At 32.7% G+C, this 23500-nt stretch overlaps 1 protein-coding gene, 1 long non-coding RNA gene and 1 pseudogene across 4 annotated transcripts; 1 reads left to right on the top strand and 2 right to left on the bottom strand.

Annotated features, from left to right (window-relative positions):
• Nucleotides 1-877: 877 nt before the first annotated feature.
• LOC107903489 (uncharacterized) lies at nt 878-4072 on the bottom strand. 3 transcript variants are annotated; one of them, XR_001685810.2, is made up of 6 exons: nt 3708-4072; nt 3500-3617; nt 3128-3263; nt 2942-2993; nt 2200-2300; nt 878-1184 (listed from the first exon to the last, which is right to left on the bottom strand). It is a non-coding gene; the product is annotated as an uncharacterized lncRNA (long non-coding RNA). The 3 variants fall into 3 exon arrangements; XR_001685811.2 differs by having other exon boundaries at nt 3718-4072; XR_001685807.2 differs by having other exon boundaries at nt 3500-4070.
• A 5838-nt stretch (nt 4073-9910) lies between these two features.
• LOC107902203 (2S albumin) lies at nt 9911-10338 on the top strand. Its single transcript, XM_016828424.1, has 2 exons — nt 9911-10027; nt 10084-10338. Exons 1-2 carry the CDS (start codon nt 9911-9913, stop codon nt 10336-10338), a joined length of 372 nt encoding a protein of 123 aa, XP_016683913.1.
• Nucleotides 10339-13085: 2747 nt separating this feature from the next.
• Nucleotides 13086-22495, bottom strand: LOC107903491 (polyubiquitin-A-like; annotated as a pseudogene).
• Nucleotides 22496-23500: the final 1005 nt, after the last annotated feature.

Here is a 23500-nt window from a genome sequence, read left to right as displayed (position 1 = left end):
TCCCTAAAACCCAGCTCCCCAACTGCAAACGCGAACAAATACAGCGGGATCGGTTGGTTCATCTGAAATTCCTCGATTACCCTCGTTTCGGAACACCACAACGAGTTAAACCCACCACACAACAATGCGAATGTCCTTCACCAGCAACCGGTGACCTCCTATGGACATGGCGGGCAAACATAACGGCGCATAAATCCCGAGGGACGTTGACCAAAGCAGAGTAACGGATTCTTGCGGGAGTGTCTTGACATGGGAAAATGGAACGCGCGTGGATAGACTGGCATTGGGTATAAACAAAAGGGTGTTTTTTCTTAAACGTTTGCGGCGAGGATAGCCATTGGAGAGCAGATGAAGAAGGGGAAGTAGAGAAACACTACACCAAAGCAGATAAAGACTAGGACCTTTAGCGGCGCTTTACCCACAAAAGTCGCTAAAGACCAGGACCTTTAGCGGCGCTTTACCCACAAACACCGCTAAAGACCAGAACCTTTAGTGGCGTTTTACCCACAAACGCCGCTAAAGACCAAGACCTTTAGCGTCGCTTTTCCCACAAACGCCGCTAAAGATTAGGACCTTTAGCGGCGCTTTTCCCACAAACGCCGCTAAAGACCAGAACCTTTAGCGGCGCTTTCCCCAAAAACGCCACTAAAGGTCACGAAAAATTAAAAAAAATTATAAAAATGCCACTCCATTCTTTGGATTTGCTCTATTCCTATCCTAAATTATTATAAAAATGCCAATCCCTTTACTTGCTTAAGCAAATCCTTTAGAACTGTTCCATTCTTCGGTTAGAGATTGTAGCAACAGCAAATGTGAGATTCCACCAATTAAAAAATGTATAATTTAATTTGAAGACGTATTAAAATGGAAATTCATGAACAAGAAGATAAATGTTTTTCACTATATCTCATGCAGCAAGTCAAATTACCTTTGATTACATAACATTCCTTTGAAATTTTTTAAAAAAAAATTGAAACTAGTTCATATCAACTTATTTGAACTTACAATTCTAGGAAAGCATAAAATGTAGTTCCATGAGCATGCATTTAAAGTAGCAAAAAAATTACTAATTATAGTGACAGTTTAAGCTCCAAATCTAGCTCTTGTGTGTCACTTGATTCTGAATTTTGACTGCTCAATCCCAATGAGTTGCAAAGATGTTTCTTGCTCATTGAGTGTGAATCCTATAAGAATGTAAGGAACTAAAACAAGTTAAATTTTAAAACACATAGCACATAAACTAAAACAAGTTAAATTTAAACACTTCAATTTGCAGCACTTTAACATCTCAATTTTCAGCAACTAAACACTTCAATTTGCAGCACTTAAACACTTCAATTTACAACATTTAAACACTTAAATTTGCAGCACTTAAACATATCAATTAACAACATTTATAGACCTCAATTACAGCGATAAAACATCTCAATTTCTAGCAACTAAGCACTTCAATTTGCAGCACTTAAACACTTCAATTTGCAGCATTTAAACACTTAAATTTGCAGCACTTAAACATATCAATTAACAACATTTATACACCTCAATTACAGCGATAAAACATCTCAATTTGCAGCAACTAAGCACTTCAATTTGCAACACTTAAACACTTCAATTTGCAGCACTTAAAAACTTCAATTTACAGCATTTAAACACTTAAATTTGCAGCACTTAAACATATCAACTAACAACATTTATACACCTCAATTACAGCGATAAAACATCTCAATTTCCAGCAACTAAGCACTTCAATTTGCAGCACTTAAACACTTCAATTTGCAGCACTTAAACACTTCAATTTACAGCATTTAAACACTGAAATTTGCAGCACTTAAACATATCAATTAACAACATTCGATGCTGCTTATCACATAATATCCTGGATGGTCCTTAGAAGAAAGGTCATTGATGTTTCCCAAGTTCTTAAAAAGGCCAATGTAAAATAGAACTCAATTTAACAGTATCTAATATTTTGTTTTTCATGTCTTTCATAAAATGGAACTCAAACCATATTGCATCACAAAAACATGACAAAAATTGTGGCATCAAATATTTACTCATAATTTACATAATAATAACGATAAAAATATTAAATAAAACATTCATAAATTAATGGACATGTCAAAAGACTATCCATGCCCTCGTTGGCATCTAAGTAGAAATGCTGAAAATGAAAAAAGTAATTAGAACATAATCACATACTAATTGATGCATGCTCCACTTTGAAATGAAAAAGTTTTGTTCCCACCCTTCAACAAATGACACTCCATTAAGGAAGGTAGAAGCAATATATCCAGGTGCACCTGTTGAATCATTTCAATAGCAACTCAATAAGCAACTTGACTCAATAAAACCAGCTATTGAGCATATGAAGTTCTTTTGAAGTGATTCAACTGACAGTTCCAGTGTACTATTAATTGGAGAAACTTATATATTTCAAAACCTGCTTATAAGAAATCACCTTGGAACATATATAAGGAAAAAGATGAACATCAAGGGAACTGCATGCCATTGTTTGATAGAACTAGATTGCCTTAGACTTTTCGTGACTAATCTTAAGATAGCTTCTAATGAAACATATCAGAGATAATCCTCACTTGGAAATGCCTGGGGTGCTTGAACAAATATATATTTTGTAATTTTTGTTAAAAAAAAAAGAAAAAAAAGCTCATCTTAGAATTCATTACTCTATAGTCTGTACAGTAATTTCCCTTATAAACCCAATATTTTGACCAATTTTCAGATTTTAGTAGATCAAGAAATGCAATGGAAAAAATTCAACATCGTATAATTCGAAGAAAATACTATAATACGTCTTATGTGACTTTTAAAATAGAATTTGTTTAATTCAGGTATTGTTGTATTATTTTGCAGCTTCCTTTTGGGCAACAAATGATCTGAAACTATCATCTTACATGATACTCAAGTTATAAAGACCATTTACCCCGAAAAGGTGCAGCAATCGCAATCTAGTTCTTCACATATTTCTCAAAAACCTGTACAAGAAAAGAAGCATTGCATCACAAAGAGATAGAACACGAAACTAGAACTCGTGTGGGAAAAAACAAGGATAAAGAGCACAGTAAAGCTATTAAAAAGGAGGAGATAGGAGATGCAATAGATAGCTTACATCACTGTGAAGGCCCATGAAACATTTTACCAGAAGACCCCCCATAGAATGACTTATGATATTTATCTTTTTCCCCCCTAATGCTTTATACACTGACTCTAGTTTTGCTGCCAGGCGATCCACTGTGGCTTGCAACCTAAAAGAAAGCTAGAATCAACCATTAGAAAAAAATCTATAAATTGGAAGGAACGACAGGCCACCACCCTTAATTAGAAGGAAAATAATTAAAAAAGATCAATAATATGATTATACCTGTTACTTTGGCGAAAATCATAACCGAAACCATTAGAATGTGAATGTTTATAATAAATTAAAGAGTGAAACATCACAAAAGAGGCCAGCAAAAAAGATAAAAAAGAGTTAGGGATTTACCAAATGTAGCTTGAGAATTTATGCTGATTTCATGATAGATTGACCTGTATTTGACTCTGACTCTAATTGTCGGTGTAGGATAAGGGACGACCGGTATTATAGGAGAAAATTCCTACGCCTACGCATATTTACACAACAAAAAAAGAAGAAGAAAAAAGATTTCTTTTAAGCAAAGACAGAAAAAGAAACTGAAACAAAGATTCTTCACCTTCTTCAACCTTTTTTTTATCTCTTTATTTCAGCGAACAGCCAATGGCATCTTAGTAAGGCAATGTAAAAGAAAGGGGGGGGAAAAAGCGCAAAAACCTCCTTACTCCCCTCTTCGTTTTCTTTATCTTTCAACTCCTCCTCCTCCGATTTCTTCTTATCTAGGATTTCTTCTCATCTAGGGTTTCAGTGCAGTGAAATGAAAAGGAAAAAGAAGTGTGATTGGTGTAGGTGTATTGACTGGTATTGTTGGAAATGGGAAATTTGGGGGATTTTAACTAAAGAAAAACAAACTATTATTTGGTGATTTAGGGCACACGACAGAGATGAGAAGAAGAGGGGGTAATGAGCGGGTAACAAAAAATTAATTTTTGGGTGAGCGAGATTTTGATTAACTTTGCGGCGTTTTTGTTAAAAACGTCGCTATTGTTTATCTTTTGCGACGTTTTTCTTAAAAACGCCACAAAATATTTCATTTTAAACAAAACGACGCCGTTTTAATTTGCTAAAAATATTTTATTTTGTTTACTAAAAATTTTTAATTAAGTGATTTTTTAAAACATTCATTATTACTATTTTTATTTGTTATAATTTGGTCTTATCCAAAATAGATAGTTACTTATTTATATCAATCTGTTACTTTTTTTATTTATTTATCAATTTTTTTGTTAAATCTAATATTTAAATATATCAAATGGTTTAGATTAAATATTTTGAATATAAAAGCATTAATTGATTGTATAATTTTTTATCATTTAACAAATCTCAAGTAAACCTTAAATCCTAAACCAGTTAATATATATAAAATTTATCTATTAAGTTCTTAAATAATTTAAACTATAATCATAATTTTAATATATTAAAATTAATATTATCTCTTTTACAATTATATAAGAAATTATTTAATATATAAATTAAAAAACTAATTAATATAAACCCTTAACCCTTAACCCCTATCCCCTAAATCGTAAAACATAAACCATAAACCCCTAACCCTTAAACCCCAACTCTTATAACTGTCCTCCATAAGTTTTGTGACCGCATTTAGTATAGTTCCTTAATCTTAAAGATATTTCAAAAGATTCAAACTCCTAGTTGTAACAGTACTCCTAGTTTCTTCAACTCCGAAAGATTCAAACTCCTCATCCACATCAACAGATGCCGCAATGCAGGTGATTTTTTCTTTTGGAACCTTGAATCCATCATCAACTTTAGGATTTCCTTGCTTCTCCCTAGCACCAATGTCCAAACCTAATAACTTAAAAAAATTCAATCAACAAACAGAAGGAATTGGAGGTAGGAATACCTAAAAGAAACATTCAACTGCAAGCTGTAATGGTATCCATAGGAAGAAGAAAATAGAAAGGTGTTACAGATAATTTAAAATGTAAAAGTGTCAAGCAAAACCATGGGTCATATTCAGTTTCTAAAACAACAGAACAAACAAGTTATGAAACTTTTGCACATGAACACCTAAAATTCCAATCAATCCTAACGAATAATAAATTCACATATCTACCATTTTTTTTAAATTCACGTCAATATTATAAAATTAAAGAAACCAAATTATACTAAATTAAAATAAAATGATAACAGATCGGGACTAAAACCATAATTAGACCATAATAAAAATAAATCATTCTTGCCTGAAATGATGAAAATATCCAGAGTTAAACACATTTCTATCAAGCAACAAAAATCTCTAACCACCAACAACAAATATCAAGAAACACTAGGATCCAAACAACACCAACAAAAATCTACAAAAACCTTAAAATAGTAACCCCTATACCTTAAACTCTAAACCACATATACCCTAAACCAAAAACCTTAAACTATAGTAATAAATCTCTTTTTACGATTATATAAAAAATTATTTAATATGTAAATGAAAAAACACTCAGTAATGTACCCAAAAAACTTTTAAAAAATCGAAAAAATTATTTAATATGATAAATCTGAGCATTAGCTGCGCTTCTCCAAAAAACGCCGCTAAAGCCCTGAGCATTAGCGGCGCTTTTTCATAAACGCCGCTAAAGATAGAGCATTAGCGGCGCTTCTTTAAAAACGCCGCTAAAGAACTGAGAATTAGCGGCGCTTTTTAAGAAACGCCGCTAAAGCCCTGAGCATTAGCGGCGCTTTTTCAAAAACGCCGCTAAAGCCCTGAGCATTAGCTTCGCTTCTTCAAAAATGCCGCTAAAGACCTGAGCTTTAACGGCGCTTCTTCAAAAACACCGCTAAAGCCCTTAGCACTAGCGGCGCTTTTTAAAAAAGGCCGCTAATGCCCCCAAAAACTCAGAAAACGACGTCGTTGGACTTAGGTTTTTTGCGGCGCTTTGTGGAAAACGCCGCTAATGCTCATTTTTAGTGGCGTTTTTTAAAAAGCGCCGCTGATACTCTATCTTTAGTGGTGTTTTATTAGAAGCGCCGCTAATGCTTGATTTTTAGCGGCATTTTTTATCCAAACGCCGCTAAAAGCCTGTTTTGGTGTAGTGAAATCGATGAAGAAAGAGTTCAAAACGTTGTCGTTTGGTAGCGAAATGGAAAGTTGGGTGCCCGTTCGGAACTCCGACAACTGTAGACGGTGGCGGCTAGGGTTCATTCGGGGAAGAAGAAAAAATAAATGAAAAGAAGTTGAGAAAAAGAAGGGGAAAATGGAAATAATTTTTAAAAATAATTTTATTAATTTTTAATATATTTTTTAGATTATGGCATTATTATGATATCATTAATATCACTGTCACAATCATATTTTGCCATTTGATTAGAATTTAACGGCTTATAATAAATAAAGATTTAATTGACGGAAAAAAAATTAATATCAAATTAAAATAAGAAATTTGAGTATGAATTTTATATCTAAATAACTCTTCAAAAACAAACATTCGAAACTCCAAAGATTGGGGGTTTCAAATCCCTAAACCCCAACATTTAATCATGTCACAAAAAGAAAATAAATAGCTATAAAACTCGGTGTAAATGAGGAATTCAAAGTCGTTTAGAATAGACTCAGCAAAATTGGATTTAAATAAAAAAATTTAAAATTTTAAGTTAATCGAATTGAGGTGTTTGAGTTATTCGAGTCAACTCAAGTAAGTGAGTTCGAGTCTAGTTGAATTTTACAATTCGAATTATTTCGATTAACAAATTGGTGTAAATATCCTTTTAATCCCTATTAATTTTGAAAGCAAATTCATCTCTCTCTCTCAACAAAAATTACAAATAAATTTAAAATATTTATAATATTTTATATTTTTAAAATATTATAATTTTTTTAAAAGAATCTAAAGAATATATAAAAAAAAAGTTAAAATTTTTCTAAAATAATAATTTTGGGACCTATATAAGTTAATTAGTGATTCAAGTTTATCATACTAAAGTTTTATTTTTCTTTTTGTTTTGAAAAAGTTTTCAAATTTATGTGCTCTAATGTGAAATTAGTTATACTATAAATATTTTCCCTAGTACCTATTTTGAGTCTGAATCTATTTTCTTGATGAACCATAAATGAAATTTCAAGCCTATTATATATTCTATTTGATTCATTATTTCCTTGTCCTTCCACACATTTAGACATTTGGCCATTGATATTAAGGGATTAGGTCGATACATCACGGTGGTTTTAAAAGAAAAGAAAAAAATGAGTGAACTAAGGAATTGTATGGTATAGTAAGTATAAGATTTCTTGAGCTCAGATGATTGTACTCATGAGTAATATGCGATGCCTTAGTAAATGGAGAGATAAGGAAAGTGAGGGAAGTGGATATAAGGTGGTGAGTTATACATACTTGGGAGCATATCGGGAACAATAGAATGTGTCAAACTACTTTCATGCTTAATTATTCTGTCGAGCCTGTTCCTTAAATTCTAAACCAACCTAAGCCGCAAAACCTTACAAGTTGAAAAGTCCTATGTGACTTAGGTAGTACCTTATGTGAAAGACATTGTGTCAATGGTTGATATTTTTACCACTTATATTCATTTGAACATACGTGTATATTTATATATGTTTTATGGAAACCTATACTTAACATTCTTTTATTTGTTTGCTTTGTAAGTTATTGAACTAACTTGTCTAATTTTAGAAATTGTGAGTCAATTTTATATCACTCTAGAGTTATATGTTTATTTACATTATCTTGTTAATATATTTTTGTGCAATTTCCTATATCAAGCTAGCTCAAGTACATTTTCTTTTTTGTGCATGTTTATTTCATGTTTTTAATTTAGTTTGTTTTCGGTTTTTAATTTGTTTTTATTTAGTTTGCTTGAGAACAAGCAAAGACTTAAGTGTGGGGTATTTGACCTGTTGTCAAATGTAGTAGTTATTTCGGGTTATTTCCGCATTTAAGGAGCTTGTTTTAAACTAGCCAATTTAGTATTTTATCTTATGTTTTCGATATTTAGTAGTTAGGATGAAATGTTAGTAAAAATAAATGTTTTTAACACTATTTATGAGTGTTGTGACCTATGAGGCAGACACGGACCTTAGGTAGTGCTAATGTGTGTAATTGAGTGTGTAGGATGATGAATTATAGGCCCGATTGACGTGGGAGAAAAGGATGAATGATGCATAAGCTTCCCAAAACGTCAAAGCATGAAACGAACCATACAAGGAGTGGAACACCTATCGTGTCGCGCCATGCAAGGCTGGGGCTATTGTCGAGGCTATTGTCGTCCGCACCTATCGATGTGCTGCCCAAGTTTGACGGGACTATTGTCGTCCGCACAATCAAATTTATACAAAAATCTAGGATATGGAAAAAAACCTAATTTGAGCTACTAACACTCCTATAACTAGAACCTTAGGGGTTTGATGTAACTAAGTCGTCTTAAACACCTTCAAAACCCTCGTAGATTAAGGGTAGGATTAAACTTAGTTTTCTTTCGGCTTTTCATAAACTCTTTGTTCTTTCCTTTTGGAATCGATTTTGATCCAAGAGTTGTTTTATAGTATTGAATTATTTCAGTTATTTACTTTTGCGAGCGACGATACTCGTTATTCCAATCGACAGATTTACTACTCCGTTCTCCAATCGACATCAACTCCAGGATTATTCTAATCTCTTTTCTCTATCAACTCAATTGTGTTATTTAAATGAGTGGCTAAATATCTTAAGGGAGATTAATGAGTGGATATGGATGTGACTAATGGAGGATTTAGGGTTTCTCGAGAGGATTAGTTGGTATAGATTACACGTTAATCCTAAACCCCGGGCCTGACAACCCTAGGAAGTAATCATAGGTTAGATGAGATCGAAAGATAAGTCTAACAAAGTAAATCGTAGTTTGTCCTGGTTGAGAAAGTGAGGTTGGGAGATAAGTGAGTATCAACCAATCGATTTATCAGTTAGAGGCCGAGAGGTAACAATTGGTTAATCGGTGACTAATTACAATCATCCCTAAAACCCTAATATGAAGTTAATTACAAACCCTAAAACGAGTTAATCTTCCTGATTGGTTTTATCGAATTAGTGTTTGTTTATTTTCTCATTTATTTATTTTAACTATTTAATTTCTCTTATTACTCCCTTTTATGATTTATCGTAATATAAGATTTAACTATTACTATTTAGACTTATTATTTTAAAAAGGTTTTCTATATATTTATTTCATCCTCCTTTGGGTATGATCCTCTGAATACTTCTTGTGTTCCGTTGTAAATACATATATTATATCACAACTGGACCTGTATACCTGTGGGCACTGCCGTTCTAATTCTATACGTTTTGGTGTGCTATTTTTACTATAAACGATAACACATTTATAAACAATCATTTGTACATATACCATATCTTTGTATTCTTTTTATTCATGATTCCTATTAATAATAATATTTTTTTTCAAGTTAATCTGAAAACTTCAACTATTCAAACTAAACTTAAAAAGAATATAATTAACTCATTAAAAATAATAATTAAATTAAATTTTTTAAAATAAAAATTGAATAGTTTATACTAATTTTATGGTTTTTTAAAAAGCATAAATTATTAGTAAAATAATTCTGTTCTTATACAAAAAATTCACTACCATCTCTTCCTAGGTTCTAGTTGTATAAATTTACAAAAACAAATCTAATTTCTCACCCCCATCTGCATGCGAAAAAACCCTACATTACACGTACTCGCCATGCAAAGGCCTAAATTCATTATAAACACCCTTTCATCCGCCACCAATCAATTCAGTTATATATATCAATCAACCATGGCAAAGCTCGCTCTCCTCGTAGCCACTTTCGCTCTCCCTTTCTTCCTCGTCAACGCCTCCATCTACCGCACCACCATCACCCTCGACGGCGACGAAGAAAACCGGTCCGACGCGGTGAGTCGTCGTGTCAATACCAGATAAGGAAGCTACACTACCTTGAACGGTGTCAGTGGTACATGCAACAAGAGACCGGCGGCAGCAGCACATGCAACACCCAACTCTTCAACTCGTGCTGCGACCAGCTCCAGAACCTGGACGAGGGGAGCCGGAGCACAGGCTTGAAACAGGCGGTGAGGGAACAGCTGCAGGAAGGACAGTGGGAGAGTGGAGAGGCTAAAGATATGTTTGAAGTTGCGGAGAGGGCACTGAGGAAGTGTGATTTAGAGCCTAGGAGATGCGATATGCAATCTCGAAGATGGTTTTAGATATAAAATCTAAGACCCTAAAATGCTAAACGCAAAATAAGTGCAATGCATGTTTTTGTAGTATATGTGATATGAATAAAGCACATTGTCGTGTGCATTGGGTTTAGTATTTTTAACTCTTATATCTATCCGTATATATATACTATAATTTTGCAAGTAAATCCAATCCCTTCTCTGAAGAAAGAGAAATGAAATTATGATTCCACCGTTATTTTATTTTTTTTCTAATTTAGCTTTTTTTTCCAGAAAAATTCAAATCCAATTTAAAAAAAAAATTAGTAAGATTAGGTTAATGATTTAGAGAACATTATTTAAGGTTTGGATTATTTTCAAAATCAAATAGAATTGGAATTAATAAGATTAGGTTTTAAATTAGCAACGTAGATAGGCTCATTTAAAATACGTAATTTTCTTTGGTGAATTATATATAATAACAGGACAAAGTCTGAGCAATAAACGTAGAGATGGTGAACACCCTTAACCATCGGGCCATCACATGAGGTTCACCTTAAAATACAAAACTTTGAGCACGAATTAAAAAATAGTATATTAGTTATATATTAAATATAATTTATATTTATATTTATATTTATATTTATAATAAATCACTAATTTAATAATAATTAAATATTACTCAAAATCTAGAAAAATTATATTTAATACAATAAAAATTATATTAATGTTTTTTACTTAAAATATTTACAATTTTGGATTTGGGATTTGTGATTTGAGGGTTTAAAATTTGTTTTCTAATTGTTTTGTTCTTTCTCTTCTTGTTTTTGTTTTTTTGAACTTTCAGACATGGAATATCACGTGCTAAAATTTTTAACACCCTGACACGCGACAATAAGTTCTCCGTCCGTTTTGATGAACTTTTTTGCACAGTTGGAGAATAAAAAATTGTCATTATTAGTTAATTCACGTAATTTACGGGCAAAATATAAAAAACCACTTTTTTTTTAAATTTATCGAAATGGGCCCGATATTTTATTATTTATCGGAATAGACCATTTTCCCTTAAATCGCGTCTACGTCAAAGATAAGTCAGGGGACGTGTCAACAAATCGTGTCCATGTCAGCGCGCTATGCTGACGTGGCAACAAATCACACCCACATAAGCGCGATTTCGTTAAATTTTAAAAAAAGTAACTTTTTTTTTGGTACTTTGCCCAAAAAGAATTCTAATTTATTTATATATTTAATTTTTATTTTTCACTTGTTACGCCTTAAATTGGGATAAGTTTTTAAAATAAATCAAGTTTTATTCTTTAAAATATAATGAGAGCAAATAATTGAGTAAAAGTAAAAAGAGCGTTTAATGCAATGAAAATGGCATGCATAGGGCATTGCAGTGAAAGGTAGCATTTTTCAAGTTTCCGTAATCATTTATTGTCCCACTATTAATGTTTTTATAAATTAAAAACAGTTAATCAGAAAATAAATAAATAAAAAAAGTCAAAAAGAGAGTTTATTCCTACTTGGAAGCATATTAATATTATAATAAATATCATAAAATAAATAGTACCGGAATTTATTAAACACACTGTCAGTGACCGAATCATTAGCTAATTACAGTGACAATAGCCTCCGCAGTCCGCAGATTCTTGATTTTCTACTCCTTCACACCTAAAGTCAACATTTTTGCATTGACCGTCATAAAAATGGATAATTTAGATTTAAAATTAAACTCCGTAATTTGTTCGCATAAATTTTTTAGTTAAGAAAATTTATTTATTTCCGTCATTAAAATTAATTATTTTTATAATTTTATTTTATAAAATAACATTTTGCCCATCGATTATACATAAAACGGGTTAAAATATAAATTTACCATTATATTATAAATATATTAAAATTTATTATTATATTTTATTTACTTTAATATTTATTATTATAAATGAAAAACATGGACAATTTACCATTAAAAGCCACTTTTTTAAAATTTTAAATTTACCGAAATCGCGTCCACGTCAGCGCGAAGTCAGGGGACGTGTCAGCAAATCGCGTCCACGTCAGCGCGCTTTGCTGACGTGGCAACAAATCGCGCTTATGTGGACTCGATTTGCTGACACGTCCCCTAACTTTGCGTTGACATGAACGCGATTTAAGGAAAAATGACTCATTCCGATAAATAATAAAATATCGGGCCTATTTCGATAAATTTAAAAAAAAAGTGACTTTTAATGGTAAATTGCCCGTAAATTACATTTGAATTATCTCTAAATTTATTAATGTATCGATAAATTAGTTTAAAAGCTGGTTTAAAAAATAATTAAAAAATTAGATTACTTTTTTCACTTTCGGCTACATTTAAATTCTCTCGACTACTTGATTCTCAATTTTCTTGTTAGAGGTCTAAATAATTTTTAAAAATCTCTTCTAATAAGAAACATTTTTCAAAAATATTGGTATATCTAATTTTTATTTAGAATTAGGATTTAGAATTTAAAAATAATTTAAATATATATAACAAATAAACTAACCGATAGAAAATTCATTAAAAACTAGCTGTTTCTGTCCTACGCGTAAATCTTACAGGTTGCGTTTTTTTATCTCGGTTTATTGCTCTAAAATACTAATTCACCCTAGCTGTAATTATTAGTATGCTAATGGACTTGATTTGTGGAGCAAATCAACTCATTTAATATTAAAAAAATCGAACCAGAGGCTAGCCCCCTGAATACTATGATACGATGATCACAGACAACATACAATCCCTATTGATTAGTCAAAGAGCTTCAACTCTGTTAAATATAAACATAAAACTTTATTCATATAGTTTCACTGACCATTTCTGCACCGCAAAGCATAGTTCACTTTAAAACACAAACAGTTCATAGAAAAGAAAATTGCGAAATCAACCAAAATAGACACCCGATTAGAAACCACCACGGAGGCGAAGGACAAGATGCAGTGTGGACTCCTTCTGGATATTGTAGTCAGCTAGAGTTCGACCATCCTCCAACTGCTTCCCAGCAAATATCAACCTCTGCTGGTCTGGTGGAATCCCCTCCTTGTCCTGAATCTTCGCTTTCACATTGTCGATCGTGTCTGAACTCTCCACCTCCAGGGTGATTGTTTTCCCGGTCAAGGTCTTCACGAATATCTGCATCCCTCCTCGAAGTCGTAAAACCAAATGCAGGGTCGATTCCTTTTGGATGTTATAGTCTGCAAGTGTCCTCCCATCCTCAAGCTGCTTTCCGGCAAAAATCAACCTCTGCTGGTCTGGAGGAATCCCCTCCTTGTCCTGAATTTTCGCTTTGACATTGTCAATGGTGTCCGAGCTCTCGACCTCCAGGGTGATGGTTTTACCGGTCAAGGTCTTCACGAATATCTGCATCCCTCCTCGAAGTCGGAGCACCAAGTGGAGGGTAGACTCTTTCTGGATATTATAATCTGCAAGTGTCCTACCATCTTCGAGCTGTTTGCCAGCAAAAATCAACCTCTGCTGATCTGGTGGAATCCCTTCCTTGTCCTGGATCTTAGCTTTTACATTGTCAACGGTGTCAGAACTCTCAACTTCCAAAGTAATAGTCTTTCCGGTGAGAGTCTTCACAAAAATTTGCATGCCACCACGGAGACGTAACACCAAATGGAGGGTCGATTCCTTCTGAATGTTATAGTCCGCAAGAGTTCGGCCATCTTCAAGCTGCTTTCCAGCAAAAATCAACCTCTGCTGGTCCGGTGGGATCCCTTCCTTATCCTGAATCTTGGCCTTAACATTATCAATCGTATCAGAACTCTCCACCTCCAATGTAATAGTTTTTCCGGTGAGGGTTTTTACAAAAATCTGCATCCCACCCCTAAGACGAAGGACAAGGTGGAGGGTAGACTCTTTCTGGATGTTGTAATCTGCAAGTGTCCTACCATCTTCGAGTTGTTTTCCGGCAAAAATCAACCTCTGCTGATCTGGTGGAATCCCTTCCTTGTCTTGGATCTTGGCCTTGACATTATCGATAGTATCGGAGCTCTCCACCTCAAGGGTGATGGTCTTACCAGTAAGGGTTTTTACAAAGATCTGCATCCCACCCCTAAGACGAAGGACAAGGTGGAGGGTAGACTCTTTCTGGATGTTGTAATCCGCAAGAGTTCGGCCATCTTCAAGCTGTTTACCGGCAAAGATAAGCCTCTGTTGGTCTGGTGGGATCCCTTCCTTGTCTTGGATCTTGGCCTTGACATTATCAATTGTATCAGAACTTTCCACCTCGAGGGTGATGGTCTTGCCAGTAAGAGTTTTCACGAATATCTGCATGCCACCCCTTAGACGAAGGACTAGGTGGAGGGTGGACTCCTTTTGGATATTGTAGTCGGCAAGAGTTCGGCCATCCTCGAGTTGTTTTCCGGCAAAGATAAGCCTTTGCTGGTCAGGAGGGATCCCTTCTTTGTCTTGGATTTTAGCCTTGACATTATCGATAGTATCAGAACTTTCTACCTCAAGGGTGATGGTCTTACCAGTAAGGGTTTTCACAAAGATCTGCATCTGCTGTCAACAAGAACCAATTAATTTACAACTAACAGAACTTATTTAAAAAAATTATACCCCAAAAGAATCCGACAAGAATTACTAAGATTTTAATTTGGCATAGACGAAACCCCAGCCATGGATCAAACAACTATCATTAGTTAAAAAAGTCAAGAACATAATCGATCAATCAATAACTTCGGATCCATGCCAGTTTATTCAACTATGAAGCACTGATAAATCAGACCCGAAACAAAAGAAATCAAATAAAGTAAATAAACATAGATAGAAAACAGAATTAATTTACAACTAATGTATGGGAAAATTTCCCAAAAGTATTCAACAAGAATTGTTCAAATATGAAGCACTAAAAAACATAGATGATATTATCAAAAGCTAAAAAAAATCAAGAATATTATCGATGAAACCCAAGCCATAAATGATAATATCCAACAAGAATTATTGATCTGCATAGACGAAACCCTAGGCATAGATCAAACAATTATCAAAAGCTAAAAAACATCAAGAATATTATTGATCAATCAAGCGGAATCAAATCAATATTATTGATCAATACTATTTCAAATCATATAACATCAAGAATAACTTTCAATTTAAGCCAGTTTATCCAACCATGAAGCACTAAACAAATCAGACCCTAAATCAAAAAATCTCAAATAACGTAAATAAAAATCCTTAAGCCAGATCAGAATTAACCCATGAAACCCTAAAATCAACAATACCAAAGTCGGCAAATTAATCAACCGGACGAAACAAAATAGAACTTCAGATCTTGATTTCTGAAAAAAGTTAAGATCTTTACATACAGATGTCAATATATTTATAAAAATAGATCCAATTGAACCGATGAAACCTTAACCTAATCACACGGAATAAAAATTTACGAAAATTCAAGAACAAAGAAATCAAACCCAGAAATAGAAAACGAAGCTGCAAAGAGAAGATTACCTTCTGGGAGAGATTTGGAATCAAGAGAAGACTATTGAAATAATTGGATTTGGATGGGAAATTGGGGGAATTTGTTGATTTATTTATAGGGAGAGATTGCCGACTTAATCGTGTAGATATGCCTGTAAATTGGGTACGTATCCGTTTTGGGTTAGGTTTGTTAGGTCAACAAATTTTTATGAAACTTATTTTGTTTATTGAGTCTTAATTTAATTGACATTGATAATATTATTGTCAGTACATGAAGATATGAGTTCGGGTGCTATTAAAAAAGAGCTTATATGATAAAAATCTATAATGAGATTAATGTTCAAAAAAATATTTTTTGTATTAACTATAACAAATAATTGCACTAAATATTAGATAGTTTAAGCCACTAGGAAAAGAGTTAATTGCACTAAATGTCCTTAAACTATGACATTCATTTTAAATTAGTCTCTAAACTTCAAATCATTCTAATTACATCTTTAAGCTATCAAGGTTATATCAATAGGTGTTTTCGTTACTAAAATCATTAATTTAACTATTAAAGAACATAATTTAAAATGAAAATTTTAAATAAATATTATAAAAATATATGTTCTAAAAATCTTAAATGAATGTAGTCATTTATGGTTTATTGTACCACTTCTAGGCTTTCTCTAAAGTTTCATTGCATTCAGGGTCTGTTCGGGAGAAAACAAGACCAATGTCGCAACATCATGGAGCCAGTATCGCGACACTAGATTCTCCGATGCCCATGTCGTGACATCCTGTGGCCAGTGTCTCGTTAATTTAATTAATTAAAATATTAAAATATTAAAATATCTTATAATAAAATAACATTAAGATAATAATAAAATATTTCACTAATCATATTTCAACACCAAATATTCATCAATTATTATCATGATAATTATCTTGATTGAGAAATGACTATTTTATCCTTGTAATATCTTAATATTCACTTTTATGCTATTTCTCACTTTTGGTAAAATTGCAATTTAGTCTCTCCTATTTTTCTACTTATTCAATTTGGTCCTTATTGACCAATTTATTTTACTCTTTAGTGCTTTCCTCCATTGGGGTATTTGCACTTTTGGTCCTGCAACTTTTTTGTATTTATATTTTGACCTCACAAAATTTTAAATATTTACACTAGGGCTACAACACTTTTCATATTTTTACAATATAATCCCTACCTTAAATTAATACGTCATGTCATACTTCTTGTTTCAACTTCCTTTAGTATCTTACGACCTTCTCTTTCATCAATCTTATACATTATTTCACTAAGAATCTATCACATTTGTTTACAACCAAGGAGGTTTTTGGGAAGTTATAAACTTATTTGACCCTTCAACTTTATATACAAAAAAAAAAAAGTCATCTTAGCCCTCCATTTAATTTTTCTTCTCTTTTAGCCCTTCAACTTGCATCATTTGTCAAATCACTCCAAAATTGATGGAAAAATTAACTCAATTAACTTTGCTGACATAGCATCCATGTGTATTTTTAATACTTTCTAAAAATTTTATCCTTTTTTGAATTTTTATATTTTAAAAAGTTAATTAATTACTGATGTGACATTCACATGTATGCCACAATAGCAAAGTTAACGGATATTAACTTTTCCATCCATTTTGGGGTAACTTGACAAACAACATAAGTTTAAATATTAAAAGAGACAAAAAAAATTAAATAGAGGACTAAAATGACTTTTATTTTTTAAGCAAGAGGGCTAAATAACTCATCCTGCCCTTTATATATATATATAAATTAAAGTTATGCTTTATATAATATATATTATTATTTATGGTCCTGACTAATTATTTATGCTTTTGACGAAGTTGATGTTATGAGTCAATCGAGCACCAACTCGATTAGAGAAATTACAGAAATATCATTTCGTAATTAAAATAAATCATATTATTTGAGGGCATTTTTGTCTTCCCATTTTTTCACCAAAAAAAACCTTCATTTTAATGTGTTTTATACAATTTTATTTTAATATGTGGAATTTATTATTTTCAACCGTTGTATTTCTATACTTAGTATTTATTAGTGTCACCCATCAATCAAGTCTAAGCTTAGTTAATGAATTACCAAAAAAAAAATTATTTGTAAAGTAAATTATATGATTTTGAGGGTGTTTTCGTCTTTTTCTTATAATTTTATAACCAATATAAATTTATCCATAACAGGATTTGCATAAAACTTTTTCATTTACCGTATGAACTAAAGCAATTTTTAATTTTCATTTGAAACTTTAATAAATATATTATTTGTATTCTAAATTTTTATATATTTTTGTATATGAATAATGTTGATTGAGTTAGTATTACAAATGAACACGACACCAACTCATGATCAATGAAAAATAATTGTATTAATTTAGTATTCTTAATCCAGCACGATTTTCTTTGTATTTAAATTTAGTTTTACTTACAATTTAATCTATTTTTTAATTATTTTGATATTGTATATACGTGTGTGATAAGATTTCTAATATACACATACACCAGGGGAGAAGTCAAAAAAAATTTTTAGAGGGACCGAAATTAAATTACATATTTTTACGATAATAAAAATGTAATATTACAAATTTAATAACCTATATCTTTATAATTTTTAAAGGATTAAATTAAAATTTTATCATTTTAGGGGCAAAATACAATTTTATCATTACTAATTTAAAACTTTATAAATTATAAATAAACCTAATTAAAAATTTTAAAGAGAGCCAAGACACCCTGCCAGTCCCCTTGATTTCGTCACTGATATACATTAGAGGTGTTCATGGGCCGGGTCGGGTTCGGGCCAGGCCCATAAAAAATTTGGGCCGGGCCCGGCTCTGCCCGAAATATGGGACTAGAATTTTGCCCAGGCCCGGCCCGGAAAAAAATTCATAAGCCCAGGCCCGGCCCGTTTTTAAATAAATACCAAAAATTTATTTTAAAAATTAAAATAAAAATTTTAAAAAGTATTTTAAAAATATTTTAAAATTAAAAAAATTAAAAAAGTATTTTAAAAAAATTTTAAAATTAAAAAAATTAAAAAAAGTATTTTAAAAGTAAAAAAATAAAAAAATTTATTATTCGGGCTGGGCCGGGCCCGGGGTCAAAAAAGTGGTGCCCGAGGCCCGACCTATTTTTTAATCGGGCCTCATTTTTATACCCAAGCCCATATTTCAGGCGGGCCATCGGGTCGGGCCGGTCCGCCCGACCCATGAACACCTCTAATATACATGTATGATAAAAGGTTTTTAATATATATTATATTGCTGAAAACAATCCATATGTATAAACCACTGCTCACCTTTTTTTTTTTGCATAGTTTTTACTTTTTAGAAGGGAGATGTAATAATTCATTATTAAATTATCTTATTTTTAAAAATGAAATATCGTAATAATATTTTCATTTAAGTTTTTTATATGTTCCATAAAAAATTATTAATAAATATATAAAGCTATTTTGAATAAACCATATATTAACTCGAAAAGCTTAGTTTAGAAATATACATAAATTGCTAAAGAGAAGTACTTCATTAATAATCAATTTAAAAAGAAAATAAAATCAAGATTAAATAAAATAAAAGAAGTACAAAGTACATTTTAATTAATATATATTAAATGAAAATATCGTAAGTATAAAAAAATATTATTGCATAATTCTAATGAGACAATTTACATGTCTAATAATTTAAATATCAATTAATTATTTAAATGCGAGAATAATCTAAAATGAATTTTTAATTAATAACATGTAAAGTTACTTTTTAATTTAAATGTTATATTTGCAAATTAATTTACATTTTAGAAAATAGTAACATATTTTACATTTAACATTTTTATATTATAAAAATGTAAGATAATTATACATAATATTAAAAAACTCAATCCCGAAACTCATAGAAAATTACATAAGGCAACCACTGTTCACTGAAATTATTAATCTTAAATTCTTAATTGGTTTCCTTAAGGGCATATTCACCACCAATATATTTATTTTTAACTTGGCTTCAGAGCACGCCATCCTCACTGACCGTAATATTGCCACGGAGAGAATATATGAAACAAAAGAGATAATACAGAAATTCAATATTACTTAAAATATAAACACAAACTTAGCTAAGCTCGATTTAAGTATAACACAGTAATAATGTTTGAACATCAAACTTTATTCGATACAGTAACTAAAGATGTGGTTCACTGACCATTTCAGCACCACAAAACACAGTGTTCATTATATAACACCCACAGTTCCATAGAAATGAAAATTACGACAAGAAGCAGAAGACACCCAATTAGAAACCACCACGGAGGCGAAGGACAAGATGCAGAGTGGACTCCTTCTGGATATTGTAGTCTGCTAAAGTTCGACCATCCTCCAACTGCTTCCCAGCAAAGATCAACCTCTGCTGGTCTGGAGGAATCCCCTCCTTGTCCTGAATCTTAGCTTTCACATTGTCAATCGTGTCCGAGCTCTCCACCTCCAGGGTGATGGTTTTCCCAGTCAAAGTCTTCACGAATATCTGCATCCCTCCTCTAAGGCGCAAAACCAAATGCAGGGTGGATTCCTTTTGAATGTTATAGTCCGCAAGTGTCCTCCCATCCTCAAGCTGCTTTCCGGCAAAAATCAACCTCTGCTGGTCTGGAGGAATCCCCTCCTTGTCCTGAATTTTCGCTTTAACATTGTCAATGGTGTCCGAGCTCTCGACCTCCAGGGTGATGGTTTTACCAGTCAAGGTCTTAACAAATATCTGCATCCCTCCTCGAAGTCGCAAAACCAAGTGCAGGGTGGACTCCTTTTGGATGTTATAGTCCGCGAGTGTCCTCCCATCCTCAAGCTGCTTTCCAGCAAAAATCAACCTCTGCTGGTCTGGAGGAATTCCCTCCTTGTCCTGAATCTTCGCTTTAACATTGTCAATGGTGTCCGAGCTCTCGACCTCCAGTGTTATGGTTTTACCAGTCAAGGTCTTAACGAATATCTGCATCCCTCCTCGAAGGCGCAGAACCAAGTGCAGGGTTGACTCCTTTTGGATGCTATAATCCGCAAGCGTCCTCCCATCCTCGAGTTGCTTTCCAGCAAAAATCAACCTCTGCTGGTCAGGTGGGATACCCTCCTTGTCCTGAATCTTGGCCTTCACGTTATCAATTGTATCTGAGCTCTCCACCTCCAATGTAATAGTTTTTCCAGTCAAAGTTTTCACAAAAATCTGCATTCCACCACGCAGTCGCAGCACCAAGTGCAGGGTTGACTCCTTTTGGATGTTATAATCCGCAAGTGTCCTCCCATCCTCGAGCTGCTTTCCGGCAAAAATCAACCTCTGCTGATCTGGTGGAATCCCTTCCTTGTCTTGGATCTTGGCCTTGACATTATCGATAGTATCGGAGCTCTCCACCTCAAGGGTGATGGTCTTACCAGTAAGGGTTTTTACAAAGATCTGCATCCCACCCCTAAGACGAAGGACAAGGTGGAGGGTAGACTCTTTCTGGATGTTGTAATCCGCAAGAGTTCGGCCATCTTCAAGCTGTTTACCTGCAAAGATAAGCCTCTGTTGGTCTGGAGGGATCCCTTCCTTGTCTTGGATCTTGGCCTTGACATTATCAATCGTATCAGAACTTTCCAACTCGAGGGTGATGGTCTTGCCAGTAAGGGTTTTCACAAATATCTGCATGCCACCCCTTAGACGAAGGACTAGGTGGAGGGTGGACTCCTTTTGGATGTTGTAGTCGGCAAGAGTTCGGCCATCCTCAAGTTGTTTTCCGGCAAAGATAAGCCTTTGTTGGTCTGGAGGAATCCCTTCTTTGTCTTGGATTTTGGCCTTGACATTATCGATAGTATCGGAGCTTTCTACCTCAAGGGTGATGGTCTTACCAGTAAGGGTTTTCACAAAGATCTGCATCTGCTGCCAACAAAAAAAACTAATTCACAACTAAAAAATTTATATAAAGAACAAACTTTTTTCCCGAAAGAATCCAACAAATTACTAGACTTCAATCTGGCATAGATGAAGCCCTATGCATAGATCAAACCATAATCAACTAAAAAACATATAGATCAACGCTACTTAAAAATCGAAGAACATCAAGAATACCCGACAATTTAATAGATAGATCAAACCATTATCAAAAGCTAAAAAAAAATCAAGAATATTATTGATCAATCAAGCGGAATCACATCAATATTATTGATCAACGCTATTTAAAATCATATAACATCAAGAATAACTTTCATTTAAGCCAGTTTATTCAATCATGAAGCACTAAACAAATCAGACCCTAAATAAAAAACTCGAATAAAGTTCATAAAATTCTTAAGCCAGATCAGGACTAACCTATGAAACCCTAAAATCAACAATACCAAAGTTGACAAATCAATCGACTGGACAGAACAAAATGGAATTTTAGATCTTGAAATCTGAAAAAAAAAATCTTGACAAAGAGATGCCAATATATTTATTGAAATAGATCCAATTTAATCAATGAATCCTTACCCTAATTACACCAAATAAAAATTTACGAGAAATCACGAGCAAATAAATCAAAACCGAATATAGAAAAAGAAGCTGCAAAGAGAAGATTACCTTCTGGTAGAGATTCGGAATCGGAAGCTTGCTTTGGAGTCGAGAGGATTAAAAGAGAAGACGATTGAAAATTTTCAATTTTGATGAGAAACTAAGGGTAATTTGTTGATTAATTTATAGGGAGAGATTGCCGACTTAGTTAAGAAAAGTACGTTAAAAAAATTAAAAAAAAACACCGGTCCATATGAAGCCACGTAGAAAGCTAAGTTTGGATGAAGACGCTGCCGTTTCGTCTAGGAGAAGCAGACTAATTTTGGTAAGAATATATTCTTTAATTCCTTATTTTAAATTATCTGGCATTGCCTTTATTCGGGTATTTTACTTAAAAAAAACCATTTCTAAAAATGGGCCACTTAAAACATAAATTATTAGAATGGGCCAAAAAAACACAAAATGGTTTCATGTAGATGCGTTTTAAGGGGAAGTTGCAGAAAAAAGCTTCCTTGAGGAAGCGCTTTTGCTGACATGGCGCACACTCGAAGGAGCTTTTTTACCTGTATTTTTTCTAGGGTTTTTTGTGATATTTATATGTTAGGGTTTAGAGTTTAAGATTTTTAGAAAAATAATTTAGGATTTAAGGGTTTTGGAAAAATAAACTCTAAACCTTAACTTATTTTTTAAAAAGCTCTAAACCTTAATTTATTTTTCCAACAAATTTTAAGCCCTAAACATTAACATACAAATATTCTAAAAAACCCTAGAAAAAAACATGAGCAAAAAAGCTCCCTCGAGGGTGGCCTTTTGCTAACATGGCACAAGCGCTTCCTCGAGGGAGTTTTTTTTTTTTGCAATTTCCCTTAAAACGTGCCTACGTGTAAACATTTTTTGTTTTTTTGGCCCATTCTGGTAAATAATGTTTTAAGTAGCCCATTTCCGTAAATAATATTGAAAATGAACATTTTTTTAGTAAAATATTCCCTTTATTTATTTATTAGTTTCTAATGATATATGTATTATATGTTATTTTTATTTGCAATAATTAGTATAAAATAATATTTTTAATTGAATTATTTAATTTAATTAAAATGTATTAATCATCAATTCAAATGTTATAATAAAGAATTTTCAAATCATAATTATAACATTTGTAACATATTCAATAAATGAATATCCTTCAAAATAATTAATTTTTAATATCACGTGCGTTGTATATAAATTTGTGC

The sequence above is a fragment of the Gossypium hirsutum genome, chromosome D05 (assembly GCF_007990345.1).
Source record: "Gossypium hirsutum isolate 1008001.06 chromosome D05, Gossypium_hirsutum_v2.1, whole genome shotgun sequence".
Taxonomy (NCBI): Eukaryota; Viridiplantae; Streptophyta; class Magnoliopsida; order Malvales; family Malvaceae; genus Gossypium; species Gossypium hirsutum.
The sequence above is the reverse complement of the archived record's forward strand: the minus strand, read 5'-3'. Positions and strand labels throughout refer to the sequence as shown.

Coding starts and splice junctions, on each gene's coding strand:
- LOC107902203 (XM_016828424.1), top strand. CDS start 9,911: ATGGCAAAGCTCGCTCTCCTCGTAGCCACTTTCGCTCTCCCTTTCTTC. Junction 10,028..10,083: donor AAGAAAACCGGTCCGACGCG/GTGAGTCGTCGT, acceptor GAACGGTGTCAG/TGGTACATGCAACAAGAGAC.